General features: G+C 39.5%; 1 protein-coding gene across 3 annotated transcripts; it reads left to right on the top strand.

Moving 5' to 3' along the window:
* Positions 1-384: 384 nt before the first annotated feature.
* galnt7 (UDP-N-acetyl-alpha-D-galactosamine: polypeptide N-acetylgalactosaminyltransferase 7) lies at positions 385-21219 on the top strand. Of its 3 annotated transcripts, XM_068726870.1 has the most exons (16): positions 385-965; positions 3149-3260; positions 4080-4398; positions 8073-8239; positions 8910-9040; positions 9305-9384; positions 10963-11145; positions 11392-11574; positions 13610-13727; positions 13844-13966; positions 15190-15305; positions 17788-17890; positions 18034-18132; positions 18436-18564; positions 18755-18785; positions 20219-21219. In XM_068726870.1, the coding sequence occupies exons 1-16, from the start codon at positions 843-845 to the stop codon at positions 20323-20325; spliced, it is 2124 nt and encodes a 707-aa protein (XP_068582971.1). In that variant the 5' UTR covers positions 385-842; the 3' UTR covers positions 20326-21219. The 3 variants fall into 3 exon arrangements, with proteins under 3 accessions (XP_068582971.1, XP_068582970.1, XP_068582969.1); XM_068726869.1 differs by lacking the exon at positions 11392-11574 and having other exon boundaries at positions 386-965; XM_068726868.1 differs by lacking the exon at positions 10963-11145 and having other exon boundaries at positions 389-965.
* The last annotated feature ends 348 nt before the right edge of the window (positions 21220-21567 follow it).

Below are 21567 nucleotides of genomic sequence, written 5' to 3'. Positions count from 1 at the left end.
TGATTGGCTGCAGACTTAAACACACATTTAGCAAGTAGTCTTGGGAGATTCTCAGTTCAAGTCATATAAGCAGCCTACAGCTGATATGTTCTGTTCTTGGCAATGAAGCCCTTTGTCTAAGGAATGGCGACGTGTCAAATGGCCTCTGAGAGGTGATGTTGGATAGTCTGAGGGTATTCTGAAACTAACACAACAGATCGAATTGAAATTAACAACATCATTTACAAAGACAACACTCTACAAACATGTATTATTATTCTAATGCATATAATAACCGCTTTATAATAATTATCTCTGCATTAGTAGGCTATTTGACGTGGGTGTTGCAACGATGAGCCACAGCCCTTACAGGTTCATTATGAGGAGCACACCTAACGAATGTTCGAAAAAGCAGACAGACCTGTTGTTACTCTTCCCACACCCAGTGAACCTGCTTTAATACCTGAGAGTCCATGAGAGAGTCTAATGTCATGTACGTCATGTACATTACAGAATATATCAGGCAACATTCTTGCCATTGAATGCCGCTACAGGCGTGTACCTCTGGGCTGGGCAGAACAGTGGTAGCAAGTCGGAGAGACCAACTGTCAAGAAGGACACCGCGTTAGATCCGGAAAGGAGCCGTTTCCATTAGCCTGGCACAATACAAAGTATCATTTTAGCGGAAAGCACCACCGCCTGTCGAGTTAATGCCAGTGTCGTCTAGAACTAGCGTTAGTTGTTAGCTGGCTGCCTATCCTGCCAGCCGATTAGCCCTCGCTAGGGGCAATAACGTTAGCAGCTAACGTTAACTCATCTAGCTTATCTTTTTTCAGCCTGGCTACCCGGGAAGAGCTTCCAGGATGAGGCTGAAAGTTGGATTTATTTTACGGAGTTTGCTTTTCATTGGGACCTTTCTTGGATTGTTGGTGCTCTGGTCTTCTCTGTCGCCGAAACCCAACGATGAAAACCCCTTTGAAAAACGGGTGAGTTGACAACAGCAACCCAGTTAACCTAAAGTGTCCAAAGACGAACTGCACGTAACAATAGTCCGTGCTAGCATGACTCTAACCCAACACATCGAAGTGTATAATACACGTACCGTTAGCTATGCGACATGAGTAATAGGGATGGTGACTGATAATGACAGTAGGGTCATAGTAGCAGAGTGTGTGTCTTAAATAGTAAGAACATCATTCCTAATACAGCGGAATGGTAACACGCATTCATTCAGCTGTATGGCTAGCTCTAGCTACTAACTTACATCGGTTGTCATGGAGATTTGTTCGTAGCTAGCTACTAACTTAGCTGCCTCGATACTCTTTGCTTATGTAGTAATTTGACACATGTATGTAACATCACAGTTGCAACTTTTGTCGTTTAATACGAGTATAGTAGCTCTATTCACATGTCACTGTTACCATTAACTCTGCATTCCTAAATCACACCGGGTACATATCCGCATATGTCACATATTGGCGTCATGCCTCGCTAAGCAGGAACTGTCTAGAAAGTTGACATGAGTTCACTTATGTCTTTGCTGAAAGTCCTGCTATTTCGACCAGGAATATGTTTTTAACATTGTCTCATACCATTCTCCTGAAGTAAATACGTCACGTGATATAGCTTTCTGAAAAGACCAGTTAGACCGTCAAATTATGTTATCTTTTCTTTTTGATACGGAAATGCGTTCCGACAGACATTTGCTTTAAAGCGTGAATGGCAGCATCGTGATACATGTATGGGTAGTGTATAAGTGTGCCGACAAGCTTCCCCTGTCTTCTCCAAATAATACATTCTGTAATGCAGTGGTTCCCAAACTTTATCTGTCAAGCCCCCCTTTGATAATATAGGAACATTGTAAGTCCCCCCCCCACCCCAAATATGGGTCGTACCTTCTTTGTTTTGAATTAATGCATTATAATATATAAACTCTATAAAATATTTGTTTTTCTTTCTAAAATAAGTACATATCACTTCACTTTTCCACTTCACAGTTTATTGTTCAGTTTGTTTTACTGAAAAAAAAAATTAACAGTAGGTTTTTCAAACTGAATTAGTGTGCAAGAAAATAAAAAATTCTACATATAGAATAATGATAATAATAATATAATAATATTCATTTGTAAATAAAATGAACTTTATTTATTTTAAGTGCAAACAACGTATATTTCTCCACATTTAACAGCAGGTTCTCTCAAACAAGAAAATAACATCATAATGAATGATAATTTACAAAAACATTGTTTGTGAAGTGGATGTGGTAACTACTATGTTTTTAAGCGCATGTGTGTGCAATTTATTTTCCATACCCAGCACTACTTTAAGTCACTGGTCCTCTGATAATGAATGTCCCTTCTGGAGACCTCTATTCTTGTTATTTAATTTATTCAGCTCTGACAGCAGTTTGAGTTCTTGGGGGGTAGGTCATTGAAATTGTTGAATCACATCAACATGGTGGACTTTTTTGCTCACCTTCGGTACAATCAATAGGAGCCTTTTTATGCCTCGGTGCTGGTGACAGCTGTGGCCGGAGGCAATATGTTTTCGGTTTGTCTGTCCTTCTGCCCCATTCTTGTGAACGCGGTGTCTCAGGAGGAAATGTCCTCAAATTTGGCAACAATGGTCACTTGGACTCAAAGATGAACTGATTATAATTTGGTAATCAAAGGTTCAAACACATGTTTCGTCAAAAGGCACAACTGTAAATCAGTGGTGTTTTGTAAAATCCTTGGTAGTAATGTGCTTTTGTAAACCTTGTGTGCGTGCATAAGAACAAACAAAACGGCATAATTCTTCAACCAGAGGTCAAAAATTCAACAATTTAACACACATAAGGTTCCCTAAATGGTTAATTGGGTCTGACTCAACCATGCCGTAAATGTTTTAAAACCAAATAATGAGGAAAATGATCTTTAAAAGCTCCTAATGACAAACCCACAGAGCATTATGTAGGCTACATTTATCCCCCTCTGTTAGTGATTACTTGTGACAGGCTCTTATCAGCTCTAATTAATCTTCCCAAATGATACACGTAGCTGTTAATCGTATTGTTTTATTATTACTCATTACTTTCTTTGTCCCAGCATGTTCAACCACTGTATTATTCTCTGATGTAATGTTAATAATGTGCATTCTGTGCAATGTCTCTGTCGTATCCTCCACACAGGATGATGGTGTGCTGCCCAAAGGAGACCTAGCTGATCAGTTTAAGCCTGTGGTGCCCTGGCCTCATGTGGAAGGGGTGGAGGTCGACCTCAACTCCATCAGACTCAAACATGGTGAGGCACAGTTCCATCTTTAAACATCCCATAAACAAACCCAGCTTCTACATTTTTAAGAAAAAGGCTCAGACTTTTATTTAGCAGGCACTGCTGTAAAGGTCACTTGGCATTGTAAAGGTCCTGATACATATATAACATGTACAAGTTTTATGTGTGAATTTTACCAGGAAAGAGTGTTTGCAAGGTAGTTAGGCTGTTAGACACTGTATCAAAAAAGTTCAAGAGAGTAAATGCAGTACATCTGGAAACTGTTGAATTTACGTTTGTTTATGATTTGTTTACAACAATACACTCATTGTCCAACAGAGGTTTAAGATCTGTTCAACTCTCATCATTTTATACATTTTCAAAAGTTAAGATATTTCACCATATGAAGGCAACTCAAACGAAAGTGTCAATGTAATGCAATGTTGTAATCACATTTAAATGATGTTTAATCTGTCCCATTTATTACTCCAGAAAGGAGTAATTCTTCCAAAATCTCTCTGCACACTGTTGATGATTTGATATTTAAAATTGTCAACCATGGGCCAGGAGGAAATTCGGTGCTATTGGATGACATAACAAAACTGATAAAAACATCAAAACATTTATTTCTATTAAAAGTAAATGTCAGTTACAGCCCTAGTAGCTGATAACAATGCAAACCAAGTAAACAAACAGGGATTTGGATCAACATCTGTAATGAGGTCCTTAAAAAAATCCCAGAAGCAGAAGAAGGTTTTCTGAAATCAGAAAATGAGGGCAAAAGACATTAGGTAGAGTTTTATTAGCGCTTGCATGTTGTGGTATTGTGTCATCTTTTGGTGTCTCCAGGTGGAGCCAACCATCCCCATAATCCCGACCAGCAGCCAAACCAAAAACAGGTGATCCAGCAGCAGTATGTGACATTCAAGCCCCACACCCAAACCTACACCAGCCCCATCCTGAAGCAAGGTATCTTGGGAAACTTTGAACCCAAGGAACCTGAGCCTCCGGGGGTCCTCGGCGGTCCTGGAGAGGGAGCCAAGCCTTTTGTCCTGGGTCCAGAGTACAAAGACGCCGTCCAGAGTTCCATCAAAGAGTTTGGCTTCAACATGGTAGCTAGTGACATGATCTCACTGGACAGAACGATCAGTGATATACGCCATGAAGAGTGAGTACTGCTGTTCATACTGACTACAATTCTGCCACCTTCTTTCCTCACTTTGTTGTTTGTTTTACCTGTGATCCACCCTAGATTACTATTACAACACCACTTCACCAATTTGCAACTTAATCCTAATATGTCATAACATGTCATAATAATTTACTAGCACATTTGACATTAACATGCGTCTTCGGTAATCCGATCACAAATGCACTCAAGATGCATTGAGGAATCATTGAGGTCCGATCGTTTAGACCACATTCGAAGGTGGTCTGAGCACATTCATTTAGCAGTGTGTAGGGGAATGTGTCCTGGGCCACATTGAAGGACCACCTACTCTACTGACTTGTGTGAGTGTGTTTGTGTGTGTGTGTTGCCCACCGAGAGCAGTGATCCACAACAGCTTTTGTAGCCGAGGGTTATGTAACGGCTATAGTTTATGAAGGTAATAAAATGATAATACAGAGGAACTGAACCAAGACAGCAAAAACTTTATAACTCCCACATTGTCAACAGCAGCATATAATAGTTTCATTCCTTAATTTCTGACCTTTCAAAATAAAATCCCTTAACATATACTCTGCATCAAGAGGCAACTCAGTTGTTCCAGTGCTCTGCACAGATCGGACACCTGCCTACCTCATCTCATCCATGGCTTTCTGGATCTCTGTGTATTTTTATGTTCATGAAATCTACCCAAATTCACTAATATACAGGATATCACTACTGCTGTCTCCCGCCAAATTTTGTAGTTGTAAAAGTATGAGTGTTAACGTATGAGCAAGTGGTCACTTGTGGTTCATGTGGAGACGTATTCTAGTGCCAGGTGAACTGACGTAGAGCCATCGTCTTGTGATCGGATCACCCAAGACGCATGTTAATGCCAGGTCTGAACAGGGCCTAATTCATCTAGCACCAAACCAGCCCAAACACCTGATGATTAGATTAACTAAGCAAATACGCACACAGACACACAGAGGTGTGACTCGTACACACCCCACTAAACAATCTGCCGGATTGACGGATGAACCATGTTTGCCATCTTTCTGAGTCCCACCGAGCCTTTTCAGAAACTCCAACAAAGGCTGACAATGTATTTCAGCAATATTTTTTACTGTTACATTTAAGGTAACATCCAGCACCAAACTGAAAAAAATAAGCACAACAAAACATCAAAAAACACACATCCTCCATTACAAGAGTGCTGTTTTTCTTTGGATTGTTGTTACCTTAAATGTATGGGTCGGCATACTCCACGCCCTCTACTTAACAAATGGCAGTGGCAACAGCAGTGTACGTACATGTTGTATTTTAGACAAAAGAATGCAGAGAATCGACAAGTGAACAAAATAAATGTAATTAATCTTTTGTCTTAACGATCACACCATTAGTTAAGTTAAACCCCATTAATATGACATTTATGCTACCAAGTAATTTACCAGAAAGGGGTGCTTGCACATATTTGCCAAAACTTGCAGGATGTCATCTGGAATAATTTGGAACAATTTTCTAGTTACCTGACAACCCTATGCGTTTCTGCATGACCTCTCTGCAGAGCAGACTTTTTGTGACACAACTTTTAACAATGGCAAGCCTTAACTTAAATAGTAGTCGTCTTTACAGAAAGCAGTGGTAAACATGGTTCTCTGATTTGTTCTGCCAGTTTGAGAAATAGTCAACTAAACCTAAGCTTTAAGTGGAAATAAGAAGGGGTGCGTCATCTTCTGAAAAGCGTGAACGAGATTGACGGAGCTGTACTGGTTGTTAAGTCAACTTACAGAAATAACAAACTAAATCAGCTTAATTTTATTTCAGCTGTAGGTTAAATTCTTCTGGCAATCTCTACCATGGCTTCTTTTTGAAAATTGCATTAGCTGGAGTGATATTTCATTTTTTCTTATCCTTGACCATTAGGCTTTCTCTCCTCTCTCAGCTCAGCAGTTCCCACATTTTACTGGAAACCAAACTTCTAAATCTCTTGGAGGATTAAACACTCCAAACGTTTAGTCTTATTTCCTAGCCATATGGTTACAGTATACAAACATTGGTTAAATGACTGCAACTATTAAAGGCTAGGCTTAGAACAATCAGTAACTCCAGATCCACACATTAAAGACATCTTCTTGCTTGACCAAACCATCAAGAAAGATGTTTTACTTATCTCACCATCAACGCAACATCCTTCACCACAATCTCTCTCCACCAGAACAAACTCCACCATGGAATCATCAAATGTTTTGTATTGGAAAAACAATACAAAAATAGAAAGGGAGAGGATTCAGCCTGATCCATCTTTTCAATAATTGCTTGCTTTCGACCAACTCCAGGACACATGTAACTCTTCTGCCCAATCCAGTATTTGCAAATCAAGCAGACTATACTAGACAAAGTTAATATTTACACCTTTCAATGTTATATTCCACCCCTTTACCAAAAACTCCTCAATCTATCTAAATTCAAAATCTAATAATGATATTAGATAATGATACAGTCTATAGTCTGATAATGACTTTAATTTTGTGATTCTGTCTAGGCCAGCAGAGAAGGCCTAGCTGGCCCTGATGGCCCACCACTGATATATATATATATATATATATATATATATATATATATATATATATATATATATATATATATATATATATATATATATATATATATATATTTGTAAAAAACAAATGATAAGAAATCTTAATATTAGTAATTTTAATCATGTATCATAAGGTGCTTAGAGGTAGTGTTAGGAAGTTAAACAACTCTCTCTTTCTCGAGATATATATATATATACTGTATATATATGTATATGTATATATATATATATATATCGAGAGAGAGGGCCGTTTAACTTCCTAACAACAACTTAAACAGCCCTCTCTCTCTCTCTCTCTCTCTCTCGATATATTTATAGATATATATCTATATATATATCTATATATAGATATATAGATATATATATATACATATATATCTAATTTAATACGCCAATATTGTTGCTGATGGTCTCGTTTACTAATGTAGGTCATATACAGGCATAGATACATTTCAGTTTCAGTTCCCTGCCAGAAAGGGCTGTCTGATGGCATAAATATTCTATATATAGTGTACACTTAAACGGATATTGATTTTTAGGACCTTTATAGGTGGTTAAATTTGTTTTGCTGCTGCTTGTGTTGGTACTCCTGTCTGTTTCTCCAAAATGGGGCGCATGCTGACCGCCATCTTCTGTAGGTAATACACTAACAATAGATAGGAGCCTCATAAAACCTCACTTCAAAACACCCAAACTATCCCTTTAATGCAAAAAATGAAGCATATCAGACAATTTCTAACAACTCCCAATATAAGCCCCACCCATTTACAGTATCATTCGAATATAGATATTTTCTGACATAAACAGAGTAGTAGTTTTACATTACACCCTTAATACCTTCTGCATGACAACTCTAAAACTCAACTGATACGGAACAGAATACAACATAGAACACACATCACTACCCACAAACTCCACTCAATAGGCTTCTCCACCAACGCATGTCACACTGCATTAGATGACTATTTTCACTCACACGCCCACACATCCTATGAATGACATGAAGTTGAAAGCAGCAACATTCCTAATGGGTACCTGTAATGAATGAGTATAACTGACCTGCACTTGGCACTCTGTCCCACCTCTCCAGGTGTAAGTACTGGCACTATGATGACAGACTGATGACCTCCAGTGTGGTGATAGTCTTCCATAATGAAGGCTGGTCTACACTGATGAGAACAGTCCACAGTGTCATCAAGAGGACTCCCAGAAAATACCTGGCTGAGATAGTCATGATAGATGACTTCAGCAACAAAGGTGGGTTTGCTTTCCTCACATACTATGAGTGGGGGAAAATGTAATCGTAGTTGCATTGTTATTATCTCTTGAATAATTCAGCATCAAGGCACAAAAATAAGCAGTGAGATTAAGGAGAGCTCCCTTATGAATAGCTGACTACTCACCTCTGTCAGCAAGGTGAAGTCATATTTTTCTAGTTATTAACGGATTGTGATTGTTGCAGGGTGCAAAAGCAACATATGTTTTATTCTGTGTCCCAAGAGGGAAGGTCATTAGGTGTTAACTATGTTGTTTCCATTCCATACGGACCAAGTCTATCCAGGGATGTTATTCAAGTGGAGCACAAGATTCATAGTCTCGCTAAACCTCCAGTTTCTCACATGCTTTAACAGAAAAACAATCCAACATTTTCATCTTACCATAGAGTCCAAAGTAGAGCTTGTTGCTGCTTTATTGATGGAGACCGACCTGTCATGAATGTGTGTGATGTGGCGTAACTCTGTAACAGTCTTGTAAAGATGGTGGAAAGAACAGAGATAAGTGGATCCTGTTCAAAGATGAGAGCTGCTCTGGACACACTTTATTAAATCCAACTATTGTCAGGTGTCAAACAAGTACCTCCATTGGTGGTTTACAAAGTAAACTGTAATGGTGTAACATGGTATTGCATGTGTATGTGTGTGTGTAGCCCATCTAAAGGAGCGCTTGGAGGAGTACATCAAACAATGGAACGGCCTTGTAAAACTCTTCAGAAATGAGAAGCGAGAAGGACTGATCCAGGCCAGGAGTATCGGAGCCAACAAGGCCACTAAAGGACAGGTATCCGATCATGATGCTTCTGCTGCTTCTACCACAACTACTGTCACTAATGTGTGAATATTTCACTTGTAATCAGTGGCTCTACCTTCAAAATTAGTTTGTATTACAATATTCCAGATGCAGTTGCTAACGTTGGGCCCTCAGCTTATACTAGGTGTGAAACACTAATTAACAGCTGGTAGATTTGATCAGACTGACACCATGACATTCTCATCAAACAAAGGAACACAGGCATCCAAGTGTTTGTGTGTGTTTGTTTTCTAGGTGCTGATCTACCTGGATGCTCATTGCGAGGTTGGAATCAACTGGTATGGTCCATTGGTTGCCCCTATTTCAAAAGACAGGTAACACACTCACACACCTGTTGAGCGTCACACACTTGATAATGGCTGTCAACGACTTTTGACTTTATAAAGATTGGCCGACATCCATCACAGATTATGTATTACTCAATTGCATTCTATCTATTCAATTTTAACTCATCTTTCCTTAAACATTTTGAAGTTTTTATGGTCGGCAGTATGTTATGATCTAAACAGGGAACATTGTTCAAACATTTTTATGCTACCATTTCTATATACAGATTTTCAGTAATCCACTGTTGGTGTATGCAGGCATGCACATGGCAGCTTTTACACATCACATCCTTTTTCATGTCCTATTTTGATATCTGTTTAATCTCTTACCTTTATTCTAAACTAAAGGCTCACTGTGTGCAGCTCATTCAAATACATAATTATCACTATTTAGCGTGTCTTTTCTGTCTTGATACAGTGGTAGAGATGTATGGGTTGCTTTTATTTTACAGATGTATACATGTCCATCAATTGTTCCAGATGTTTTACTGCATTAAATTTGCTTCTGCTTTCAGCTGTAACAGTGTACTAAAGCACTGTTGCTGCATGAGTCTGTACCATGCATACAGTGTATTTATTCATAAGAAGGGCCTGGCCACCGGTATATACTGCATCATTGAGTGCTGCATCTGCACCAACTCTGCAGGCTGTATGTACTGTTTATGCATCTTGCACGTTCCAGGAATGATTCTGTGATATGAAGTGCACTTTAATTTGCCGTGCATTTCCTGCTGCTTAGCTTCTACAATATGTTACACTGTGTGTGAGCCACAGAACTGTTTAATCTTTTTAGTAATGACACAAGACACATGGTTGCGCTAGACTTTCTCATTGTCCGTTTTACAGGGTTGTAAAAATTCCATCATAATCTATTATTACATGTCATTTTAATTACATTTTTAAATTATAATAAGACATAGGCCTATTTAAAGTCTGTGTTTCTTATCCAGTAGACTTTTTGTCAAATTATCTTTTCACAGTCCGCTAGCTGGCCGTTCATTCACACTGTGCCGTTTGTTTGTATTTTACATTCAAACTTCTTATTAGGGTTTTTGAATGAAGCTTTTGAAGCTGCGAGCCTCTTTGTGTGTGTGTGTGTGTGTGTGTGTGTGTGGGGCAGCAAGTGGGAGAGCAAACAGGTTTTTGATTGCAGGAAAAATTTAGTTTTTGAAAGGCTAAATTTCCAACAAATATGGATTTAGACGTTGAATTTTGAAAATGATGGAATCACCAGACTCACTGAGGTAGGATTTCCCGATCCTGCAAGCTGTTACTCCACAGGGAGGAAATCCTGCAGCATGTGCTCCTTCTGCCCTTGTGGCGCAGTTGCACCGGCACTGCACAGTGACCCGTAGTGGTCCAAGTCCAACTACTGGTCCTCCAGTCCGTCAAAATGACAGACGGCCTTCTGATTTTTCTGTCATTGTTAAAAAAAAAGTTTAAATATTCAGTTAGTGGAATCTTTGCTCCATATCTCAGCTGTAAAACTCACATTTTAAACAGGGCAATCAGCCCAATACAGACAAAGATTTATGTGTGTGTCTGTCTTTGTGTGTGTGTTTGTAGGACAGTATGTACAGTACCACTGATAGACTATATAGATGGTAATGAGTACAGTATGGAGCCCCAGCAAGGTGGAGATGAGGACGGCCTGGCTAGAGGAGCATGGGATTGGAGCCTGCTCTGGAAGAGAGTACCGCTTAGCCAGCGAGAGAAGGCCCAGAGAAAACATACCACCCAGCCCTACCGGTACATTCACCGCAGCCAGCATGCTAACACTCATCCCTGTTCTGTTTGTTTTCTCCATCTCCCATCTCTTCATCCCACCTGTCCTATTTTCCACTGTGTCTCGCTCTGTCTTGGTCTCCGACACCCCACCCAATGTCTTTGTGTCTTTTACTGGCACTGCTGTCCGTATTTTCCTTCATGTACACCACCCCTACACCTCTTCCCCTCGTGTATCTTGTATGCATGACCCCACCCCCACTCTGTCAGAACGGTGTGTACCGTGCCTATGATCGACTCCGTCCACGGCCAGAGGTTCACCATCGAGGCCCAGGGTGGAGGAGATGAGGACGGCTTCGCTAGAGGAGCCTGGGATTGGAGCATGATCTGGAAGAGAGTACCTCTGGGAGAAGCAGAAAAAAAACTCAGAAAAACTCAGACTGAGCCATATAGGTACAGAAAACCAATCCCTACTGACTAATCTGGACACTGTCATCAACACAGAAGACAAACATCCCAACTAACCTTAACAAGTACTAATGATATGTCTGACATTAAGACTATCACTACCTCAACTAACTTAACTTAGAAATGCTAATCAGAGGGATGAAAATACAGAAAACCAACTCATCTCAGTAGAACTGCTTAAATTTACCAGGGTGCATGGGTACCATCAGCTAATATTTAATACTGTTAAACTTTAAATATATCAAATATATCATCAGTCTAACCCTTACTGCATATCACAACTAACTAACTAAACCCAAACTATCGAATTGTTCTGATGGGGAGTAGCTTACTACTGTTCTGTCCACTGACTGTCTGTGCTTCAATGTTTCGCCCTGTTTGTTTCATTTTGTGGGATTTACTCTCAAACGTCTTTTACTCCAAATTTGACTTTGTGATGTTTTTGTTGTAACTACAGTAATTAAGGCTAACTTACCTAATCAATTCCTGTTTTTGGGAGTCTGGGAGTCTGTGAATCTACCTCTACGGCATGGTCTTCAGTGAGAAAAGATGGGGTCTAAATCTAAAAGCAGAGGGAGGGATGAGTTTGTGTTGGGACATTTTGTCGGGTCTACAGGGGAACTTCTGGTGTGAATCGGGTTCGGACTGGGGCACCATCACCCCCACTTTCCCCCAATCACTTTCATTCTTCGTGTCCTGTCAGTCTTTTTTCCTCCACTTTGCTTCCACTAATTTGTTATTGTGTAAAGACTTTGTTTCCTTGTCAGTCTGAACTTATATTCTTTGTGTTGTTATTAAGACTGCAAATGACTGAATGTGCTTTAAAGGTGCTACATTTTATATTCAGAGCATTAATATAGCACCAAACAAGTATTAGCTATGTAAAGACAAGTGAAGTAATGTCACCCTGAGCAGAGAAGGAAGTCAAAGTCCTGGTCAACATTGTAGTCACGGAAACATAGCACCCACCGTGCGTTTCCTCCCCAGGTAAACACTGTTGGCTCTGTCAACACCGTTGCTGCTGTTTGTGCTATTAGCACTGTTTGTTGATAGCCATCGGTTCAGCCTTTGCCATGCCAACATCTCTTTGTTGAGGGCCATGTGGAGGCTAATCCCTCAATCATAGACATGCGCTGAATATAGAATTACGCACCTTTGATTAAAGGCTATGTAGATGCCAAAGTTTTGACAGAAATTAACTGAATTATGTGTGATTTTCAGACCAACCTTAAAAGAATAGATAATGACACAGTAACCTTGAGTTATATTGAGGCTATACAAAACTAAATTGAATTGAATTGAGTGTGAAGACTAATGTTGAGCTACACAATAGCCGTGTTTCCATTCACATATCTTTATGCGCATTTTGAAGTATTGTATTACAAAAGTTTTATGGCAACAGCAAAAATTCTACAAAACTTCCTCAGTTGCAGTAAAACATTTTTTACGCTCTTTTAAGATGGTCTTTGTCGGAAAAAAGTTGATACACTAAATAGATTACAGAAATGCATTTGCCAAATAAATTCTGACATAGAGAGCATCTAACTCACTTAAGACTAAAGACTGATCGTCTGTTTCTGCCGTCGGCATCTTCTCAGATATTCCCATAATGTGTAAATATTTGTCTTTGTCTCTGGACAGCATTACACATTGTCAATACTAGTTGACATAAAAGAAAATTGAAAACTTGCCCAATTGAAAGAAATTCCCAAAGACCTCTCTCCATTTTTCTATCGTACAAAGGGCCAAGCCGACTTGTTTTGTTTCTAGTTCACAACTTCTACTTCTTCCACTCTGTTTAATGGTGGATTACAACCATTTGTAGCCTATAGCGCCAACTTCGTTTATTTGTTTATTCGCTGTAAACCATTTGATGGAAATGTGCATTTCTTTGTCTTTTTTGCGACATTTCAAAAGTTCACTTTAAATTCGCTTGACAATTGAATGGAAACACGGCTAGTGATGCACCTGTTTGAGCACGTCTGTTTCTGGATGTGTCTGTCTGTTTTTATAACTGCAGGTCTCCAGCAATGGCGGGTGGTCTCTTTGCTATAGAGAGAGACTTCTTCTTTGAGCTGGGCCTGTATGATCCAGGACTGCAGATATGGGGAGGAGAGAATTTTGAAATATCATATAAGGTAGACATGGAATAGGCCAGTTTTATACAGACTGAGGCTGAACGTCCACATACCCATTTAAGCATTTAGACTAATATTCACCTTTTTGTATATATATTATTTCTGTTCTTATGTAGATTTGGCAGTGTGGTGGCCAGCTGCTCTTTGTACCCTGCTCTCGTATCGGACATATCTACAGACTGCAGGGATGGCAAGGCAACCCTCCACCTGCACATGTTGGATCGTCACCCACTCTGAAGGTAGTGACTGATGCTTTGATCTGTGTAGATTCATGACTAATACTCTGTAAACTTCAGAGACAGAAATGTGCACTTGCATTGGTTTTATCAGATTTATAAAGCTGTGTGTAAGCATGTTTCTATTTTATAAATTATGTTCACTGTGGAAATGGGCGCAAGTGCACATCCCTCATTTCCACTACCACAGTTGATCACAAAATGGCCGCAGACATGCCCTTAACTATACCTTTTGCATATACTGTTGCGTACTACCTCTACCTGCTTCTCCACTTGTACCTGCTCCACTTGTCTTTCGACAAGGCTGTGTCTGTCATTGAAAGTCAGAAAAGTAATTGGTTGTTAAGTTTACAGCGCTCGTATCAAAACAGACTTCACAGCTTCACAATATGGGATAACTTGTAAAGATCATAAACGGGAGAAATAACATGATACCTCCAATGTAAAGAAGTTTATACATGTGGCTTTGATTGACATTTTACAGATCTTTGGATAGATTGCACTTAAATTACAAAATCAGTAAAACTGGTTTTCAACCCGAATAAACAATTAGTATTATTACATTCCATCTTACTTTAGTCTCCACGTTATTATGTCAGCCCGATTGTTCTAGTAGAAAAACATATGTTCGCCAGCCTGGTCTGAAGTCTGAGTGAGGTGCACTCATTCTCACTGCACATTGGGGCGACTGTGGCTCAGCGGTAGAGCAGGGTCATCTTTCAATCAGATGATCGGCGGTTTTATCACCGGCTTTGCTAGTCCATGTCGAAGGACAAGACACTTTGCTTTCCCGCAGGCTGTTCTGGCGGTGTATGAATGATTAGTTAGACCTGATGGGCAGGTGACACCTTGCATTGTATCTCCTGCCATCAGTGTATGAATGGGTGTGAATGGGTGAATGATGACATGTAGAGTTGAAGTGCTTTGAGTGATTGGAAGACTAGAAAAGAACTATACAAGTACAGTCCATTTACCATTACATTCTTCCATTATAAATCCCAGTTTTTGTGATAAATGGCGTTTTTTGTGCATATGCATTGTTTATTCATCTCGACCCAGGTGTGCGGTTTTAGAACCACTAATCAATTGTACGGTAACATTTTGTATATTGTCCGTCCTAGATTTATTTGGTTATTACAGCAGATAAAATCAGCATTATATTATAGCTCAGAATGCAAAAATATGTTTTATGTCATATCAAGTATAACCCATGTGTGTGTCTACAGAACTATGTTCGTGTGGTGGAGACATGGTGGGATGACTATAAGGACTATTTCTACGCCAGCCGTCCTGAAACTCTCACTCTAGCCTACGGAGACATCAGTGACCTTAAACGCTTCAGGTATAACAAACATACAACAAAATATGCATACTTTGTATTATTATGATTAGACTTGTAGTCTTTTATCTCACTTGCTTTCAGTTTTCCAACACTTTATTTCTAATTTTACCACTATTTACCCACCTTAAAGCCCCTGTACAAAATGTATCGAGATATCACACTGTAAGAAAATGTCATTTCAAACCTATTGGCTAATGCACAGGTGTCAAACTCAAGGCCCAGCCCGCAATGTCATTTTATCCGCCAGAAAAAAAAAATATATTAAAAAAAAAAGTTAATTTGATAATAAAAATATCCCCATGGTCGAAATTATGAGATAGAAAGTCATAATTATGAGATAGAAAGTCAAAATTATAAGATACTTAAACACAACAGTCATAGAAGCAGCTCTTTGGCTTAGGTTACCCTACATTTGACATAGAAATGGATTGTGAGTACATTGAAGACTACTTTAAACGTGGCTTTACAACAGATGAAATCTATGGGTAAATGGGTGCTTTTTTGAAGCAGTGCATGCTAAAGGTATGTGAGCAGGTGTGCTCCGACCAGATACAGACTTTTAAAAATGTCAGTTTGTGAAGAAACACCATCGCAGACCAAGTTCAGGAACTGACAACACAGCTAGCCGAAGAGACGAGCAGTTACTTGTCTTTTTCATTAGCTGTTGATGAAAGTACAGACAACACGGATACATCATACATCTATCAGTGTTTATAAGAGGCTGAAGGCAGACTTGACCGTCAGTGAGGAGCTCTTGGATGTAGCTGCATGAATGGGACGACGGCGGGGAGGAACATTAGTGATGCAGAGAGGTGACAAAAATAGCTTTGAACAAAGTTAATGTAATAACTTGTGTTTGATGATATTTGTCTTTGATATTCTCTTTAAAAGTTTGATCTTTGATAGAGTAATGTGGGTTTTTTAATCCTAAATTAAAAGGATTTATGTTATAATAACAGAAATGTGCTTAAATATATTTTTACATTTATATTACTGCATGTACAATATTGTTACACTTGAATAAACAATAATCAAATGCAGAGACAGTTATTTAACAATATGTTAGGGAGTAGTTACAGTTACACAGTCTTACAGTTACAACCGGCCCTTTGAGGGCAACCATGATGCTGATGTGGCCCATTGTGAAAATGAGTTTGACACCCCTGGGCTAATGGATCAAAGGGTAGGAGTTGTCGTAGTCAATGTCCAAGTGCTGCAAAAAGGCTGCAAAGCAATCAATGCAGTGGCTTCTTTTTCCTGGGAAGTTTGCTGTCCCTGAGCTGAGAAGCACATGCTGCTGGAAATGCTCTGTCCAAATTAGAGTTTCTGTGACCGAAAACGTTTCTAAAAAAGCAACTTAAACTTTATTTTAATTAATTGTAATTAAGTGTTCACAAAAGTGTCAGCGCTATGACCAAAGTTTATTTGTTTTTGCTACATTTTCAAAACATTAGTGTCACAGATAGATAATGTGTTGTTGATGTTGCTTGCATCTTTTTGTTTTCATATACATTTATTGCAGAAAACCTGACATACCTCAAAATTGATGTTGTTCATCTGTGAAATGGAATGAACTTGGAAAATTGTCTAAAAGTGCAGTATCAGGAATTGTTTTATGTCTGCAATATAAGTGTTGTTAGTGTATTGTAGAGAATCAAATTATCCAAATTTGTCTGTTTCAGAAGATAAATGTACACGCATACAGGAATTTCTAGTTGTTTTAGTTTTCCTGTTCATGTCAGTTACATTACATTACATTACAGTCATTTAGCAGACGCTTTTATCCAAAGCGACTTACAATAAGTGCATTCAACATTGGTAATCAAAAGAACTACTAGTCACCAGAAGTCATAAGTACATTTCCTTTTCCAAACAAGCATCTAAGAGCATGAAGCAGAGCATAACTCAGAGCCAAAGTACAGTGCAGAAACACTGCTTGACCATGGCCTGGAGATACGAAGGAGCTGTTCCTTTCACTGCCCTGTAGGCTAGCATCAGAGTCTTAAACTGGATGCGAGCTCTTACAGGTAGCCAGTGTAGAGAACGGAGAAAGGAAGTTGTGTGGGAGAACTTGGGGCGATTGAACACCAGGCGAGCTGCGGCTTTCTGGACAAGCTCCAGAGGTCTGATGGCCGACGCCGGGGCTCCGGCGAGTAGAGAGTTGCAGTAGTCCAGGCGGGAGATGACAAGAGCCTGGATGAGAACCTGCGCCGTCTCGTCAGTCAGTTGTGGAATTGGTCATAGTGTATATTTATTCATATACTCTTTATAGTATTTTATTTATGCATTTAAAAAGACATCTTTAGCATGAATTCAACTTTAGACACTAAAGATTCTCAACATTTCCAATAAGATGAAAATTCATTCCTCTATTTTTAGAATTTGTTATGAAATGAAGACATGAGTAGCTCACATTGAAACTGTAAGCTCACTAGTTGTGGATTAATGATTTGCTGTTTGTTGGCTGATTTTTTTTTTTCAGAGAGGAACATCGATGCAAGAGCTTCAAGTGGTTCATGGAGGAAATAGCATATGACATTCCACAGCACTACCCTCTGCCTCCTAAAAATATAGAATGGGGGGAGGTAGGCTTACACACACACACACACACACACACACACACGTGTTTTTGTTTCTTTCGTGGTTGTTCGACAGCTCGTTTGAACCATTTTGTGAAGTATCCTGTGTTATAAAGTTGTGGATGTGCATCCTGTCTGTGTCTGCGTAGATTCGAGGCTTTGAGACAAGTTACTGTATTGACAGTATGGGACACACCAATGGGGGCAATGTGGAAATAGGACCATGCCACAGGATGGGGGGCAACCAGGTAATAAAACACACACACACACACACACACCTCATGTGTTGTGTTGCATTTTGTCCTGTAATTCTGTTCAATCCAGATGGAGACGGTCTTGATCTGGTTTGGTTTGGTCTTTGATGAGAGTGTCGGCCAGAGATTAAACAAACAATATGCAGCCCTGTCTGATTTACTTACTTTAGGACGATTGGACTCCATGTCCCTCAGTGAAGAAGTAGTTTTTCTTATTCTGCTCATATCGTAAGTTGCCATGATCCGTTAGAAATCAGCTTTTGCTTCTTTTTTTTTGCACTGTGCATGTGTGTGTAGTTGTTCCGTATCAATGAAGCCAACCAGTTGATGCAGTATGACCAGTGCCTGACGAGAGGAGGTGATAACTCAGCTGTCATCATTACACACTGTGATCAGAATCAACACAATGAGTGGAAGTACTTCAAGGTGAGACAGACAAAAACAGACTACTGATCAAAACAAAACATGTCTTCAGTGCTTGTATTTGACCTCGCTCTACTCACCAGTGTGTGCAAACAAGAAAGGATGAGAGCACACTGATGAATCTGAGACAGACTAGTTAGAAAGTAGAAAGTATTGGAATGAAGGAGAATTTACCCACTCTCTCTCTTTCCAGGATCTCCATCGGTTCACTCATGTAACAACAGGTAATTATCTGCATTTTTTTAACATGGACCACAGATTTCTCACTCAGTGATTCATTGTCATCACGCAAACTGTCATGTCACAAGTGGAAGGAAGATTAGGAAGCCTTCATTTGAATAAAGTTTTATCAAAGCTCTACAGTAGCTTGCACACACTCTGAAAACTACCAGTCACTGATGGTGTCACACTACTAGTGTTGTCTGTAGTACTTTTGCTTTGGTTAGTACATAAGTACTGCGATCTGATCAGACAGAGCATGCAGCAAGCACTAGCTGGCTGCTCAGGCACAATTTTCAGTCTTTTTGTTTTCAGCCTCTTTAACTAGTGAAGATATTATCGGCCAAAATTAGCTGAGCACAGATATATCAGTATCAGACAATAAGTAACAAGAAGATATATTTGAAGAAATGTTGTGTTGTTTATGAGTGTTTTTCTTTTCTCAAGTTTAATATATTTGTGTTGTTGTTTGCAGTTGTTCTTGATACTAAATTAAATTCCAGTGTAGTTTACTGTTTGCTGGTGTATACTGTGTGTTTTGAACTTGACATGGTTATTTTTCAACTGTAAAATGTCTTGCTCAGTACCTACTGTCATGTGGATACAACTAATTAATAACCAATTTTAAGGGAGCCTTGTAACAAAACAAATTGTATTGGTGCTTGTTGAATCACTAAACAAGATCACTCAGGAAGATAGAGTGGCAAGAAAACAGAATGTATAAAAACAGAACAGGTGCTAAATTCCAAATTCAGAGCATTGATATAGGAGCAAACAACTATTTTCTATAAAGATATAGAGGAGTAATGTCTACCTGAGCAGAGAAGGAAGTCGCTCTCCCTCTGTGCTAGTGCATGTTAGTGCATGTGAGTGTCTCTGTTGTGCCCCACTGGCATGCTCGTGGCTGCCGCTCTGCACTGCGCTTATCCGTTGGTTACAGCTGATAAACCCATCCCGACTCACAGCGCTGGTGTAGTTCCCAGCCTCCAACAGAAATACCTTAATCTACTTTAAGATGTCTTTAGCTCACACCAAGATGAGGGCGCAACAACTTTAAAACCACTTTAACCAAACGGCTTGAACAGAGGAGATCCCCACACAAACACACACAGCTTGTACATGGCCCACATGGTTGTCTGTCTGGATCTCCCAGCCTCTTAACTACCATGGCACTAATCAGCGATTGAGCCCAGCCGCGTTCACTCACACGCTGCAACTGCTAGGCAGGAAAAAGTGTGGCACTTGAATAGACACTGGGGAGGGGATAGAGAGAGAGCAGAGAGAAAACAACATGGCACGTAACATACCTCTTAACAGATCTATATTGGACCACAAACCTCCATTGGATAAGGGTCACTTCCAGGAATCCATATGAGAGGAGGGGCTTCTCAAACCCTGTAACAAGCATTAATAGTAATGTTCTGTCTGATCCCAACAGGGAAATGTCTGGACCGTTCCGACCTGCTTCACAAAGTCTTCATATCAGACTGTGACACCAGTAAAACCACTCAGAAATGGGAGATGAACAACATAGTTGCTGTCTGAAGACTTAACAATTCGCACAAAGACAACCACTGGCAGCATGGAGGGAAACTGTATGAGGACATACACACACATACACACCAAGAAATACATCCATACTTTACGTTCACAGATATATCAAGCGGATACTGTCCTTTTAAAGAAAATGTGTTTGTGATATAAGCCGGTCAGTGTCACCTCCTCTAGCTTGAAGCTAATACAAAAGGCTTCATAAAACAATAAGCAGTGGTTTCCCTAAAACCATATCAAGGTCCATTCCTGGTGTTCCATGCCTGAAACCATCCCACCTAGAATATGCTTTCAAATGCACAATAGCATGACTAAAATAAACTGTTCTTTATTTTGTTCAATTCGATTGGTTGCCATTTAATTCTATTGATATTTCCATTGGCTTGAATTTTGTTTCATCAACTTCCACAGACACTGAGATGCTTTCGAGAAACTTGATAATTTCAAGGAGAGCACATCTTTAACAGTGATCTGCCTGACTGAGGACTTATGAACTGCCTGCCTTACTGACAGTCTTGATGAGTAATTCAGTACCTGACCAGTTGTCTGTGAATACCTGTCTGTGTGAAAATGAAAAAAATACACAGGGTTGTTGGGTGGGGAATGACATCAGTGAGAAATACACAACTTATGTTAGGGATAACAGCAAATAAAGAAATGTGTGGGTTTTTTTGCTTGTTTTTGCAAGGGAAAGAGGGTTTGGTGTATGGATGAACATGTATGCAATGTTTTGTACAATGTAAATAGATTCCTTTGTAAAGATGATCATGGTGAATTTTGTGAAGGGCCTTGAATGATGTTGTAAATATCTAACTTATAGCAGAAATTTAATAATATGGGCTGAACAGTGGATGATTGAGCAAATAAAAGACGTGATTTTTACTACTACTACGACTGTGTTCTCTCTTTGTTATTGTGATTTCAGGAACAAAAGTTGAGAAAGGACAAGCTAAAATCGTGGCAGCGGCAGCTAGTAGAGGCACTTCCTGTGGCAAGCTCAGCTGCCGCAGCAAGTTGCGGCAACTGCCACGACTTGCCGCGACAGCTGCCACTGTTTGGGAGAGGTGCCGCGACAGTTTAGCCTTTATTTTTCGTAATTTGACAATATGTGACAATACATTAAGGTCCTTGAAGGTATGACTGTTGGTAGTTGTAATTGGTTTTATAAAAAAATGCCAAATTGTAATAGTATCGCTACTCGTTTTTATTAAATTAAGGTAATGGCTAACGTCAGTT

Source organism: Cebidichthys violaceus, unplaced genomic scaffold, assembly GCF_023349555.1.
Source record: "Cebidichthys violaceus isolate CVI_PGR_0920_01 unplaced genomic scaffold, fCebVio1.0.p SCAF_4, whole genome shotgun sequence".
NCBI classification, from domain to species: Eukaryota; Metazoa; Chordata; class Actinopteri; order Perciformes; family Stichaeidae; genus Cebidichthys; species Cebidichthys violaceus.
The sequence above is the reverse complement of the archived record's forward strand: the minus strand, read 5'-3'. Positions and strand labels throughout refer to the sequence as shown.

Excerpts from the sequence above, each read along its gene's own strand:
- galnt7 (XM_068726870.1), top strand. The coding sequence starts at position 843 with ATGAGGCTGAAAGTTGGATTTATTTTACGGAGTTTGCTTTTCATTGGG. Across the intron at positions 15,306-17,787 it reads AGTGACCTTAAACGCTTCAG|AGAGGAACATCGATGCAAGA; the intron begins GTATAACAAACA and ends TTTTTTTTTCAG. Across the intron at positions 18,565-18,754 it reads ATGAGTGGAAGTACTTCAAG|GATCTCCATCGGTTCACTCA; the intron begins GTGAGACAGACA and ends CTCTCTTTCCAG.